This window comes from Prionailurus bengalensis, chromosome C1, assembly GCF_016509475.1.
Source record: "Prionailurus bengalensis isolate Pbe53 chromosome C1, Fcat_Pben_1.1_paternal_pri, whole genome shotgun sequence".
Classification (NCBI taxonomy): Eukaryota; Metazoa; Chordata; class Mammalia; order Carnivora; family Felidae; genus Prionailurus; species Prionailurus bengalensis.
In genome coordinates, this window is record NC_057345.1 from 50,421,389 (window position 1) to 50,436,648 (window position 15,260).

Sequence of the window (15,260 nt, forward strand, 5' to 3'; positions counted from 1 at the left end):
CAGTTCTGTATATATAAAAACCAACAACAAAACTTTACCGTGAAAGGATAGGAAACTGAAGTGTGGTTCCAGGGTGATAGCTTGGTTTACACAGGATCTTGATAGTTTGTACCTTTAACAGAAAGGTTCTAGGCTCGGAAGACTAGATGTTAATGTTTTTTAAATATTTATTTATATTTGAGAGTGGGGAGGGCGGAGAGAGAGGGAGACACAGAATCCAAAGCAGGTTCTAGGCTCTGAGCTGTCAACATAGAGCCCAACGCAGGGCTCAAACCCACGAGCTGTGAGATCATGACCTGAGCTGAAGTCGGACACTTAACCGACTGAGCTACTCAGGCACCCCCAAATATTAATATTTTAAGCACATTTCGTGCATCATAGAGATTCTAGACACTCTCCTGGGACCTATAAAGACAGCTGGTTCTAAATGGTTTTCCACCTCCTTTCTGGAGAACCCATTAATTTCTTCTATAAAGACTCCTCTTCAGTATTTAGCTATAGAGGCACAGGAATGTCTCATGATTTTGGGGGATGCAGTAGTGTGAAAAGCAAGGTTGTAAAATGAACTGCTTTCCTCCCCCTTTCTACCTAATTTCTCTCTCCCTGTGCTGTAAGGACTAGGATATCTCTTTCTGACTCCTGAGCTCATGTTTAACTCAGAAAGTATAGTTTGCAAAAATGTCCTGCATGTTCTAATTTGTATGACGGAAGGAGAAAAGAACTCATCTGAGCACCAATTTGACATCGTTTTACTCCAACAGTCTTTAGAAGCCAACACCCCTTCCCTTTTATGACTGTCTCAAATGCCCTTGCTAGCCAGATCCCTTTTGCTAGCTACAGTGTTTGCACATTTCCTTGTTAATCAGCTGCGTAGGCTCAGAGACTGTGTGTTTTGGTGTTGTTTGTGTGTGCAATCTCGTGCTGCTTCCTGAACGCATGTGTCCCTTCCCTTCACAGCCTACTCGACACCCAGCACCTCCCCCGCAAACCGATTCGTCAGTGTTGGACCACGGGATCCAAGCTTTGTAAATATCCCTCAACAGACACAGGTGGGCCGCTCTCATCTTTTCTGTATGTGGTGCAGCTTGTTTTATTCATCAGGTGCATTGTAATTCGTCTTTTGGCACAACAGGCTGCATTTCCCAGCCCCTGTTTGGTCCCCTTTCCTCCTGACCCCAACCTGCCTGGCCCTACAGCCACATTTCCCTGTGTTCTCAGAAATCGTGGAAAACGCTGTCTGCGATTTTTCGTTTCTCGTATCGAGAGGGTAGAAGAGGAAGGCTTCTGTGCCAGAACTCCTTTTGCGGTGGCGAGAAAGGTTTCCCAGTGCTAGCTAGCGTGTGTTTCCTTGTCTAGGAATTCTGGTCTCTCTGCATGCAAGCAGATGGAAGTATACCTCTACCCGGAAAAGTCCACTCTAGTTGCTGTTAAAATCAGAGTGCATCTAGGGAATGGTGGAACCAGCCACTCTTCTGTATTCACTATAGGGTCCCCAGGAACCTGGCAAACTTTCTGAAAAAAGAAAAGAAAAGAGAGGGTTTCTGAGTCCTATTAAGTTGCTGGTGTTGGTGCAGAAATAGGTGATATTTGTTACTGGTTACGCTGGCCACTAGAGAGCAAGGTGCAGCGGGGTGGGAGGGGACATATGCGACTATAATGTCATATGTTGAGGTAGGTGATTGAGAAAAGAGTGTACGACGACATCTAGAGCTTGTTTTTCAGTAGACAGTTGTGTTTTGCCCTAGTACAGGTCAAGGAGAAGAAATCCCTTTTAAAAGTTTTGAAATGGCTGCTGTTCATTAAGAAACAGTGAGAGACTTTTGGAGTTCAAAGGTAGTAGATGTAGAGATATTTGAAGTTTGTGAAATAGAATTAGATTAAAGTTTGGAAAGGAACTACTCTCTGATTTCCTAATTAGAATGGAACTATATACTATCATAATTGACATAAAGTATGTTCTTTGTGAGGTTCTCAGCATGTTGTTTGAAAAAATTCCCTGGGATATTTTGTGCATATGCCTGGGTGTGTAATCTCCAGATGCCAAATTTGTCACTACTCATCTTTGTTTATAAGAATATGACCAGATGCTTATCAACGGGATAGATTTGCCTTCCTGGGTCCATTTGCTCACTCTGTAAAGGATTTTAGTTTATTGCTGTGTCGACAGTGCAGGTGAAACTACATTGCGTCTGAAGCCTTCCTTACGCCAAAGCGGGGTCACAGAAAGTACAGCCTCAGAGGAGGCAGCTGGGAGGGGAAGGGGAGCAAAAAGGGGAGGCAGCAGGTTAACTCTTGAATTTCCCACTTCTGCTGTTCCTCCTGAAGCGGGCATATCCTTGGCTTCTGGGATTAACATCTACTCTGGACCTGCCATAAAATTGTTCCGGTTTATTGCTTATAAAGGTTTCCTACCCCTTCAAATGCTTAACTGGTGAATTGGAAGTTGAACAATTACCTCAGATGCATTAAAATTTGATTTTGTACTTTTGGCTCATGTGTTCACGTTCAGTGGGAGGGGGGAACCGGGGACAGTGGCTCTATATTGAATGGTTGCTTTTCTTGAAGCCCCAGAGTGCTTGGGTTACTTCATTAAGAACCTCAAATATGCAGTTTGGAAATGTCCTGTTTGTACTTTACATAGTATTTTTTTATACAATCTGTGATTCATAGCACTGAAATGGTACCCTGTGTTCCTTTCAATTTGTTTCTCTATAATCAAAACGTGTTATATTCCAAAAGGCTTTGTTTCACAAATGCCTTATTTAACCCAGAAACTGAGTCTTCATGATGTTGACCACAAAAATTCAATTCTTAAAAATCCAGATTCTCCACGCATCTGGATGAATGATGTCATTTAGACCCAATTTTGGCATCTGGAACTGAATTTTTTTTGGTGTCTGTTAAATATTTGGCATCATAGGGACAACAGCTTAAATGTTTCTTACCACATTTACACCTGCCACATTCATCTTGAAGAAAACCATCCCAATTGTCTTATGAGAAACTGTACTAATGGAGTTGTCATTTAAAAAAAAAAATGTGTGTATATATCCTAAGGTAAAAATGATATGCTCAAAATCTTTTTTAAATTTTTATTTATTTATTTATTTTGAGAGAGAGAGAGAGAGAGAGAGAGAGAGAGAGAGAGAGTGCAAGCAGAGGAGGGGCAGAGAGAGAGGGAGAAAGAATCCCAAACAGTTTCCTAGCTGTCAGTGCAGAGAACCCAGCCCGATGCAGAGCTCAAACTCACAAACTGTGAGATCGTGATCTGAGCCAAAACCAAGGGTCACTTGGTTTAACTGACTGAGCCACCCAGGTGCCCCTATGCTCAAAATCTTTTAATTTTAAGGAGTATATGTTAACTCTTTAAGAAAAAAAAAAAAAAGGAACTACTTTCCGGAACCATTTAAAGTGTTAGACATGTATAGATGTAGATAAAAATGGTCATATTCTTAAAAAATAATCTCCTTTTTGAGAAGACATTAGTTCAGAAGTGAGTCTGGTTTTTCTTTTTTTACAGGAATTTTTTAAGACCTAATTTGAACATGGCCTGCAGATTAGTAATTTTCTACACAAGCTTGCATTTTTTTCTACCTTTGATGCTTTTGTTGATGAGGCATGAAATGTGTATTAACTGAAGTATAGAAAAGTTTTCTGGAGAGATGACATTTTGCTTTCTACCTTTAGAGAAGTAAAATTGAAGGGTCAGCCAAGCAGGTACTTGAGCTTTACAAATGCAGAAGAGGTACACAAATGCATGAACAAACGCAAGGTCAAATGGTGTCCCTTTCTCCAAAAGACCAGTTCCCAGTGGAAATCTCTTCAACATAACTGAAGCATTGACTTATAGGAGACAGATTAGATATGGTCTCTGTTGTTTTGTAGCAGATAGAACTTGAACGACTGTGTAGACCTTTTAAATAGGCAGCTTTCAGTTTATCAAGAAAGTAAGAACTTTATTTATAAAAAGTACTCTTGGGGCACTTGGGTGGCTCAGTCGGTTAAGCGTCCAACTCTTGGTTTTGGCTCAGGTCATGATCTTGCCGTTCGTGAGTCTAAGCCCCACATCAGACTCTGTGCTGACCATGCAGAGCCTGCTTGCGATTCTCTCTCCCTCTCTTTCTCTGCCCCTCCCCAGCTCTCTCTCTCTTTCTCTCTCTCTCTCTCAAAATAAATCTTAAAAAACCAACAACTTTTAAAAAAGTATTCTTTAACTATATAGAGCTTCTATTCGTTGAGCATTTCCTGTGTACTAAGTACCTTAGGTACATTTCCCAACTAATCTTTGCAGCCACCCCAATAGGGTAGCTATAATTATCTCCACTCTATATGTGGAAACTGAGACCTAAAGAGATTATTCATTTTCCCATGTCCATAAGCAGTGAGAAGTGAAGGAAGAATTTGTACCCAGCTTGCTGACTGCCAGGCCTGTGTTCTCTAACCATTGTGCTTTACGAAGGCCTCACATGCTGGTGAGCCACTCTGACTGATGCTCAGCTCTGGAATACTATGAGCATGCTCCCTGCTTTTAAACCTGAGACCGTATTAAAATCTAATCACCAGTATATAGCCAAGAGATGGAAAGCAAGGTCTTGAAGAGGTATTGGTACGCCCACGTACTTGGCATTATTCACAATAGACAAAAGGTGGAAGCAACCCAGGTCTCCATCCACAGACACATAGGATAAACAAAATATGGCATATACATTTTGTTGTGCATACACCATTTTAATGTGGTATAGTGCATATGATCTGGCCTTAAAAATGAAGGAAATTCTGCAGTATGCTACACGGATGAACCTTGATGATGTCATGCTAAGTGAAAGATGCCAGTCCTGAAAGGACAAATACTGTATGATCCTATGTATGTGAGGTTCCTGAAGGAGTCAGACTCATAGAGAAAATAGAAGTGTGGCTGCGGGATGGGAGGATGGCGGGATGGAGAGTCGTTGTTTAAAGGGTATGGAGTTTCCATTTTGCAAGATGAAAAGAGTTCTGGAGATGGTTGGTGATGACTGCACAGCAGCGTGACCATACTGAATAACACTAAACTGTCCACTTAAAATTAGTTTAAGACAGTCCAGTTTATGTTATGTGTGTTTCACCACAACTTTTAAAATGTAATCGTTCGATAAACTCCGATGGCCCTTTCACCTCTGAAGAGCATGAAATTCTGTAAAGCAAATAGGAAAAGTAGGCAGTTTATCAACAAAATCCACAGTAATTGTGTGCTGACCTCTCTCAAAGTACCGATTCTCATGCCCAGCACATAGTGGGTAGTCAGCATACATTGCTTGAATCTAAATGATTCATAAGAAAGTTTAAAAATAATGACTTTCTCTCATTACAGTCATGATGCATGTTAATTGTGGAAAATACAGATGGGAAAAATAATAAATATCACTTGTAGTCCTACTGTTAACATTTCCATATAAATCCATCCAGACTGTTTCTATGCATACAAGTATATTGCAAAAATGAGATCATATTACATACCCCGTTTGATAACTTGCTGTTTCTTCCCTTTAACAATATATTATGGCCTTCTTTCCATGTAAATTGGAAAAATTGAATATTGGCTTTTATTGCACCAATTCATCATCTGTAATGATTGGTAGGGAAAGATAACGTGGATAATTGAAAGCCATTTTTTTCTCCTCCTTCCCTTCCAATCTGTTTTTTTTTTTTTTCCTCCAGTGAATTCCTCCCTTCACTGAGATGGAATCGCCTTCTTTTTAGCCTTGCCTTGAGCTAGTTTTCTTTCAAACCATCTCGCAATTGCGTTGTACATTTCACCGCAGCTCGTGGCTGTGTTCGAACATTCCTGCCAAGTTATCTGTCCCATTCTTCTGCCTCACTTGGCCTGCTACCTCTGCTACTATCATTATTTGACTCGTATCCCTCTGCATCCCCCACTTCGTAACTCATTAAAATCGGGGGTGGCCACCTCCCTACAGCTTTCAGAACATCCGTCTGTTTTGAGACACCATGACCGCTTGGTCCCACCCCAAATCTCTTATTTTTCAATTTTGTCCTAGGAACAGTTGATATTAATGTATAGAGAAGTCTCTGGGGCATAGAGTTTTTACTTCACTTTGGACACTATTAATGTCCCCTGCACGCCCACTGAATGATATAATATAATAGAGAACATGCTCTCATCTCAAATAGCAGAAAGCCAATGGCCATTTCAATTGCATCCCATAATTTAATCTGATCCCTGAAAACGAGAGCCATTAAGAGGATGCATTTATTTAGAGGAAAAAGTTAATATTTCATCATCAGGTAATAAATAGAAATACCAATTCCCACACAGAAGGACTGAGCAAAGAACTCATTTCGATTCAGGTTCTAGTTTAATCAGAATGTTCAAATAAAATGCTTAACCTGCAGAACTCCAATGAGAACTAATTCTTTAAGATGAAAAATGAGTGCAAACAATATTAAAAACAGGCATTTCTTCCCTGCCACCCAAATCTATCACTGTTCTGCATCAACAGAATTGTGGTATCTGAAATGCTATTTAAAACCAAATTACCATTTGGGTTATTAGAAGAATCGCTTGGCATGGCATGGGCCTGATTTGTTGACAAAAAGGCACAGGTGCTGTAACCTTTGCTTAATAAATCATTTAGCTGCTCGGCCTGCGAGCAGTGTGACTTCACTGCTTTTGCTTCATGAAATTTATAAACGTAGGCACAAGCCACACACTTCACTGTGCTGGAAACCACCTGATCTAGAGAGGTCCCTGCATGGCTAAATTATGGGCATGTCACCCATTGTCTGCCTCTGGTGGGGATGCATAAGGAACGTGGGGAGGCAGCGAATATGGAGAGCATTTCCATCTGTTGACATTCTGTGTCATATTCCTGAAGTTCTGCTTGAGAGACAAAAGCATAGGCAATCCACAAAACTCTTCCTAAGTTCCTTTCTTTGCTTACTCACCATTTCTTATAGTATTCCCAACACCTACAGAATGTAGGATGTAACAATTCTCCTCAAGTTGTTCAGAGACTAGTAGAAGACACAGATGTTTAAAAAAAACAATAATAGTGGGGTGCCTGGGTGACTCAGTCGGTTGAGCGTCTGACTTCAGCTCAGGTCATAATATCACGGTTTGTGAGGTCGAACCCCACATAGGGCTTATTGCTGTCAGTGCACAGCCTGCTTCAGATCCTCTGTCTCCCTCTCTCTCTGTCCCCCCCTCAAAAATGAATAGACATTTAAGGGGCACCTGGGTGGCGCAGTCGGTTAAGCGTCCGACTTCAGCCAGGTCACGATCTTGCGGTCCGTGAGTTCGAGCCCTGCGTCAGGCTCTGGGCTGATGGCTCAGAGCCTGGAGCCTGTTTCCGATTCTGTGTCTCCCTCTCTCTCTGCCCCTCCCCCGTTCATGCTCTGTCTCTCTCTGTCCCAAAAATAAATAAACGTTGAAAAAAAAAATTTTTTTAAAAATGAATAGACATTTAAAATAATAATAATAGTAGTGACAACAACAAATTAATAATGCAGCGTGATGCCAGTTACAATAAGATTTGCCTAATTTGCCTAAGAGGCTTTGAGACCATAGTATAAGAACTTTTCAAAGAGTGGAAGGGGGCAGAAAGGCTAAACCATTTTTCTATCCATATCTAATTTTGATGTGATGATATGATTCTGGTTTTCATGTAATTCACCCTTTTTTTTTTACCCCCCCTACCTTTAATTTTTGCCCATTTATGCTATGCATGAGCTGGTAGATAAGGCTTTATTTCGCCCTTCCTAGGAAGAGCAACATGTTTATTGAGTTCTGTCTTCTCTGGACCAACCAGATACGCAGTCATGTCCTGTAGCTCCTTCACCCTTCATTTCCAAGAAACTCCCCCTCCTTGTGTAATGCCCTTGCCCAGGGCACCAAGGTCACCTGAGATTACACTCAAGTTAGCTGAAGCCTTGCTAGCTGAAGCTGAAGGCCAAGCTAGCTGAAGCCTCCCCAACCTGCCCCGTGCTTTCTGCCTGTAGGAGGTTGGGTACCCACAGAAGTTCAGGGAGCAGTCAGAGAGCTGCAAAGGCAGGAAACTAAGATTTCTTAGAGGCAAAAAAAAAAAAAAAAAAGTAGCTTCCCCTTTCTAGTTAGAATTGAATTTGAGCATTTCAGTTACAAGCCCATACAATGGCAGACAAAATTTCATTTCCTTCCGACTTTGGACGAAGTTAAGAAGACTTATTGGTCAAATCAGTACTGTGTCTTAAGTACCCACATGTGCCAGGTTCTGTGCCTGAACTTGCTACCGGACTCAGAGTCGTCTGAGATTGGTGCTGTTATCCCCATTTTACAGATGAGGAAACTGGCGTTTCAGAAGAGTACCTTCGTCCCAGGCCGTTGAGGTAGCCAGGATTTGAACCGGTTTGTCTCTCAAACTTCTCTTTCCCAAATGCCATCTGCATGCTTAATTACTGTTAGTGAAAAGTTATTGACCATTTTCTCTTTAAGATGGCCTAAGATTGGTGGCGCAGTCGGTTAAGCGTCCAACTTCAGCTCAGGTCACGATCTCGCGGTCCGTGAGTTCGAGCCCCGCGTCGGGCTCTGGGCTGATGGCTCGGAGCCTGGAGCCTGTTTCCGATTCTGTGTCTCCCTCTCTCTCTGCCCCTCCCCCATTCATGCTCTGTCTCTCTCTGTCCCAAAAATAAATAAACGTTAAGATGGCCTAAGATTGACTCATCCTCTTACATCAAGGAATCAGAAGCCTAGGAATTGTGTCCTGTGGGATAGGACCGATGCATCACTTGGTCTTTCTGAAGACCAGTTTCCTATTAGTTCATGCATCTGTAAAATAAGACTAGGCTCATTCTGTCTTCCTGTCTGGGAAAAAGACCTTTACTAATGATGTTGGTCCACATCTATGAGAACAGCTAGATTCTGCCCAGAGACCAGATAGCAGAGCAGCTGAGATTGTGGGCTTCCTTTTCAGAACTTGGGTAGAACTTTATTCGTTCAGTTAGAAGCAGTATATGTTTTCATTTTTTGGTTATTTTTTTTTTTCTTTTTTCTTGGTAATTCAGTTTTTTCTAGTCTGGTTTATTAACTGTAGAATGATGATTATATAATCTCTAATGGTTGTTTTAAGTCTTAGTTCTGTTGGTGTAGAGAAAGTAAATGCTTGATTCCAACTAACCGTTCAACAAATGATAGCTTTTATTGTTTGGTTGATAACTAAATTCATTTTTATATATTTTTTTTAACGTTCATTTTTGAGAGAGAGACGGAGACAGAGCATGAGTGGGGGAGAGGCAGAGAGAGAGAGAGGGAGACACAGAATCTGAAACAGGCTCCAGACTCTGAGCGGTCAGCACAGAGCCCAACGCGGGGCTCGAATCCACAAACCGTGAGATCATGACCTGAGCTGAAGTCAGTTGCCCAATCGACTGAGCCACAGGCGCCCCTAACTAAACTCATATTTAAATGGTATTTTCTGGGTTACAAACTATTTTCTCATTTGATCTTAAGAGCAACCCATTAAGTAGGCATTATTACTTAAGTAGGCATTAAGTAGACCCATTATTGTTGTTACCCCATTATACAGTCTTTCAGTTTTTAATTTAGCAGCACCTTTGAGATGTCCTCAGCCACACACTTCACTTCTGGACAGAGTAAGGGCATCAGTTCTAGGTACTGGTCTCCTTTTCTCCCTCCATTCTTATGCTTCTGTAATCCCATTACCTTTAACTCTGTGTGTTAGTGCGGTGTTTTGTTAATCTTTTTTGCCTTGCTCCAGAAAGATGTGGGGAAGCTTCTTAGTTACAGCAAATGGATGATTATTGAAAGAATTGGGTGCCTACTTGGGATTTGGCACACAATAGGTGCTCAATAAATACTGGCTCCTTCCTCGCTTGCCTCTTCTCAGTATTAAAACGAGATCAGTGGCCACGGAGAAGGGTAAGATAAGAGGGAGCCTGCATAGGAAATAATTCGATTTTACCGAAGAAGAGGGGTAAAAAATCTGGTATCCGTTGAATTGGCCTTGGGATCGTGGGAAAAGGGGGGCCAAAAAATGAGGTGGGAGGAAAGCTAGAAAACAGAAGGTGAGAATTTGTACAGAGAATTGAGAAGAGTGAGGTCTGAATTTGATGATAGCCTTGCAACGAAGCCAGGAAACCCTAGTTTTGGTTGCAGAATTGCTGTCAAAATTCCCAGTCTTTAGATGGCTCTTGATGATGATGCTTCTGATCGGCAGAAGTTCCAAGACACCAAGGGAAACATACTTGGTACTCATGGCCTGATTTCTTTGTGGGGGGAAAAGGGGAAAAGAATATGAATTAAAGAGGAGGATAGACCTATTTTCACATCCTGGCTATGCCATTCATCGGTGTGATCTTGGACATTATCCCTTAAAATTCAATGCCTTCATCTATGAAATGAAGGCAGTACCCTCTACCTCCTAGAAAAAAACCCACTTGAGCGTTGCTTAAGCCAACTAGAGTTATTTTCCTGACGTGAAATTCTGAGTGGTTGTTGGCCTTATTTCATCTGCTATATGATGCCAGCGGGAGCCCATGCTCTTTCAGAGATTCTACTCTACCCTCCTCAGCATGTTGTCCATTCATCCTCATGCCTGGTGCCTCTGGTTGCAGAATGGCTGCTGCAGCTCCAGATATCATGCCCATATCCTTCTCCACTATTCCTCTTACATCAGGGAAACAATGGTCCTGCCATACTCCTCCCCTGTTTCCTGTTAGCAAATTTCTGTTCAGGTCTGACTAAAATTGGATTCCATTTTAATCTTTAGCAGCACAGAATGCTGGGAAAGCTAGCACAGAATTATCTTGATCGGCTCAAATCATGATCTGTTGCCGTGGGCCGGTTACATTGTCCTCCCTAAACAAAACTGCCCCAAGAAGGAAGGGGCCATCAATAATAGGTAAACCGTTAACAGTATTTGACATATTCCTTTTTCCTACTCTCTGCTGGGTTTCATGTGCTTTTAACTCCTGTTGTTGCACTTGACTCCCTTCGTATCTTGATGCTTGTCTTTTTACAGGGCCTTTCCTCTATACTCGCTCCCCATGTGTGTAAGAAACATATATACTGTGTAAGTGTCTGTGTGTGTGTGTGTGTGTGTGTGTGAGAGAGAGAGAGAGAGAGAGAGAGAGAGAGAGAGAGTAGTGATCATGTCATTTTAGCCCTCTGTCTGAGTCCAGGATTCATGCAGACATACTGGAGTTTTGTGCAGACCAACTCCCACGGGCTGGGTCAACTTTCTCCCGGTAAACTAGAATTCTGCAAAGACTGAGTTGGAGGACATGTGCCTTTGTAATTGCAAGGGAACTCTGTGAAACAGTGCCCTCCATGTGCCCTCCCAGGTGCTTATCAAACAGTCAGCAATGGGTTCTGGGTTTCTCTTTTATGACTTGGAACCAGATGCTTCCTTTGCAAAAGAAAAGAGCCTGGTTTTGCTGAGCTTGAGTCAACAGAGTTCAGAGAACAGGAAAATGAGTTGATTGGCCCCGCTACATGAACTGTGAGGCGAGAAGGCAATACAGGTGGTTTTGCCCCCTTTCCCCAAAGCCGCCGCATGCGAAAACTCCCATGCCCCAGGAATTTGCTTTACCAAATGTTTCTGAGCTCTAAAAAATAGGCTTTCACATTTAGGAGGGGTTCCTTTTGGACACAGGCTTTCCCAGGCTTTCTAATGAGCCTGAGACCTTGAAGGTCCCGCTGACATACACAGTCTTAAGGCCGGTAGCCTATTGTCTAAAGTGAGATTTTCAAAGATCTCAAGTGAGTCCTCAGTGATTCTTCCTGTCCACTTTTCTCACACCCACTTGTTTACCTTCCTGTTTGTTTATTGAGGATGGAGGCACATTCTTTTATCAGTGGCCTCTCTTTTTGAGATCTAGCCTTTCAATGGAGCCTATTCACTGAGCTACATTCCACCGCACACGCCTCCCCAAAATATTTGCATGAGAATTTTTCCTTAGGCTTCACATTGCTTCCTTTACAGCAGAGATGAAATAACTTAGCACTTCTAATTAGCTTTCCACTTTCCAAATGCTTTACACATTAACTAATGAATCACAGGAGCCTGTGATAAGCTGGAGCCCTGTGTTGAGGCTGGGACACTGGGTTAGGACAGGCTGTCCTAGCCCTGTGTTCCTTGCCCTCACACCCTCCCTTCCCGGAGTCTGAATGTGTTGGGATAACGGAGCTGCAGCCCAGGCATGAACTTGAAGAGCAACCTCAGCCCCCCACAGTGCTGCCTTAATGAAGTAGAACGTGCTCAGTGCTCCCTTCCAAGGCAGGATAGGCCAAGTGAATGTGTCTGTCCTGTTGCCTTGAGTAGTTGGGGGAAATTTAAGGCCAGCTCTCATGGCACACAGCTCCTGCCTCTCTCACGTACAATCCCCCTTCCATGGATCCCTGGCCATTATGGGGCGGGGGTGGGGGGTGGGGAAGGAGTGGTACTGGGGAGATGGAAGGACCGTATGATAGAAAATTCTAGTAAGGGAACTGACTGTAGTAGGGACCTGTGCATCTTGGTAGACTAGGAGTCAAAATACTTGGATGCCTAGCTTATCTCCTCCCACTCATGAGCATGTGATTAATCTTGGGGACAGGGGGAAAAAAAAAACCTCAGAATTTACTGAGCACCTACTATATTCTTGGTACCACACTAGGCTTGAAGAGGGCCATTGAGATGCGTGTGTGTGTGTGTGTGCGTGTCCAGTCCCTTCCACACCTTGCTCACAGACGTCTAGGGAGAGAAGTAAACAAACTATAGTAAAGTATGATAAATGAAAACGTTGAAGTATGTATGATCCGTAAGGAGTACACAGAGTAGGTAATTAACTCTGGAGAGAAGCAGGGGAGTCGTGGAAGCTATTCTAAAGGAGGTGACACATGGTTTTGAAGGAGACAGACGTACCTGGTAGGTACAACATTCCATTCCAGGCACATGCAAAAGAGTAGTAGTGTGTGTTTGGAGAACTTTACTCTGTTTGGCATACCTGTCCATGTAAGTGGCAGAGAATGTTGAATCATGAGGCTGGGAAGTTAGGATCTGGTCATGAATAAATACATAACTTCAAACAATGGTAAGGCAACTGGACTTCATTCTGTGGAGGGTAGGAAGCAGGTGAAGGACACAGTGGGATCTCTGCATGTGAAGAAACGTTAACCTAGATCGCTTTAACACTCATTAGGTATAGGATTTTACAGATCATAGTAGTTTGAAGACCCATGATCAGGAGGTACCCTCCTCTCCTGGGCAGTATCATACAGTAGAGAAGACATCAGCTTTGGAGCCAGACAGACTTGATATTGATTTATCTCAGGACGTGACTGCTGTTGAGCTGAATTGTGTCGTTCCCCCTTTCCTCCCACCCCTACCCCTTCCCTGCCAAAGTTCATAGGTTGAAACCCTGGGCCCCACTGCAATGGTTTTTGAAGGTGGGGACTTTGGGAGGTAGGTTTAGATGAGAGTTGGGTGTCATGATGGGATTAATGCCGGTGTAAGAAGAGAGTTTGCTCTCTTTCTGCCACCCAAGAGCTCAGTGAGAAGGCAGCCATCTGCAAGCCAGAAAGAGGACCCTCAGGTACAAATCAGGTACAGATCAGCTGGAACCTTGATGCTGGACTTCTCAGCCTCCAGAAGCATGAGAAAATAAAGCCACCCAGTTTATGATATTTTGTTATAGCAGTCTGAGACTAGTATAGTGATTTTGGGGTAGTTTTTAGCCTTTCTGAACCTTACATGTCACATTTATAAAATTAGAAATTGCTTCCTGCATTCCACTTAGAGTTTTATGAAGATTCAATATGGTTAGATTGTAAGACCCCCCCAGTACCCCCCTGGCACACAGAAAGCTGATATGTGCTGTTGCTGCATATTCCCCCCTTAGAACTGAACCTCTCTCAGCACCAGAGGTCAGGCAGGATGCATCTCATTCATCTTTAGGACCCGGGACCTGTGATTGCCAGTAGAAACCCAGAAATGTTAATATGGCAAAACTCCCAGAGGTAATCTGGTCATTTTCCCTCTAAGCTGAGTTTCTTCTCCCCCTGCCCCATCCTTCTACGTCCGTTTTCCATAAGTTGTGCCATTAATTCTCTCATTAGCTAGTGGAATGATATTTACTTATTAAGAACATACTTAGCATACTCCCAAGGAGCAAGTTAAAGCTCAGCTAACAGCTGCAGTTTCTGGTTGGGAGGCAAACTACGCGGAGGAATGCATACGGAGAGTTTCTTTGTATGTTATAATTTCATATTAAAAAACTATTAAACTTTATGCTGGATGAGGGAGAGAAGAAAAAAAAAATCCCAGTGCAAAAACAAGTTATGAACCTAGGAGCACAGTTTCTGAATGTTTATTTTGTCAGATACACAGCTGACATGATTAGTTCTAATGGGGTGGTGATCCTCATTGAATTGCAGATCCGTGTGAGTGACTGAAATACCGCAGGGACCTAAATAAGTCGTGCATACGGTATTACTTAGGCTGCATCCTTTAGCCAAGTTGAAGGCTTCTTTTTCTGTCCCTTCTCAACACGCACATGCACGCACACACACATGCACACGCACATGCACGCAGGCACACCGTGTATGCATTTATGTCTTCCAGAAACTCCACATAGAGCACTGATTACCTATCCAGAACAACGCTGACTTGCCTTTGCTGACTTCTCCCCCTTGCCCTCTGCCACCCAAGCACACCCCAACCCCCTACCTCCACTCTCCCCTGCAGATAATGGTGTATCAGATCAGTCTGCTTTGCTGCTGCATAAGACCCAGATCAATTTATTGACTCTGTCAGAGTGGCTGGTACAGTAATTGTTACAAGAGAAGAATGGAAAGTGAGAACACATCCACATGAAAAATAAAATGACATTTTGTTCTTTCCTGCCCCCCTTTGCTTTTTTTCTTTTTTTTCTTTTTTTCCTTTTCTTTCTTTCTTTTTTCTTTTTTGCCTCATAGATCTTTATGTGTTTACACAGCAGAGAGCACTTTACTTAAATTAATCAGCCCCTTCTACATTATTAATTGTGACAGTTAGGGTGCTACATGACAGGAAGAGTATTATGGGAAAGCATTGATCTCATTCAGATGGTGTGGACCTGAGCAGGTTTGGTATTCCTTCCCTTATCTCGCTGCTTTGGGGTCCCATCAACTCACATTTCCCTGATTGACAACACAGAACGCCTCCCATCAATACAATTGATTTTGTTGAAAAAGGACAGGGAACATTTTTCAGCTGGAGATAGATGAATTACTGTGATGGCAAAAG

General features: G+C 42.7%; 1 protein-coding gene across 10 annotated transcripts in view; it reads left to right on the forward strand.

Moving 5' to 3' along the window:
* NFIA (nuclear factor I A) overlaps positions 1-15,260 on the forward strand; it is a 376,639-nt gene that overhangs the window by 337,122 nt on the left and 24,257 nt on the right. For 6 of the 10 annotated variants that reach the window (XM_043575126.1, XM_043575130.1, XM_043575123.1 and 3 more), the window contains one exon: positions 958-1,049. The exons of the other annotated variants lie outside the window; for them this stretch is intronic. In XM_043575126.1, coding sequence (XP_043431061.1) covers positions 958-1,049 — 92 coding nt within the window. The remainder of the gene's footprint in view (positions 1-957; positions 1,050-15,260) is intronic. 10 annotated transcript variants of the gene reach the window in all.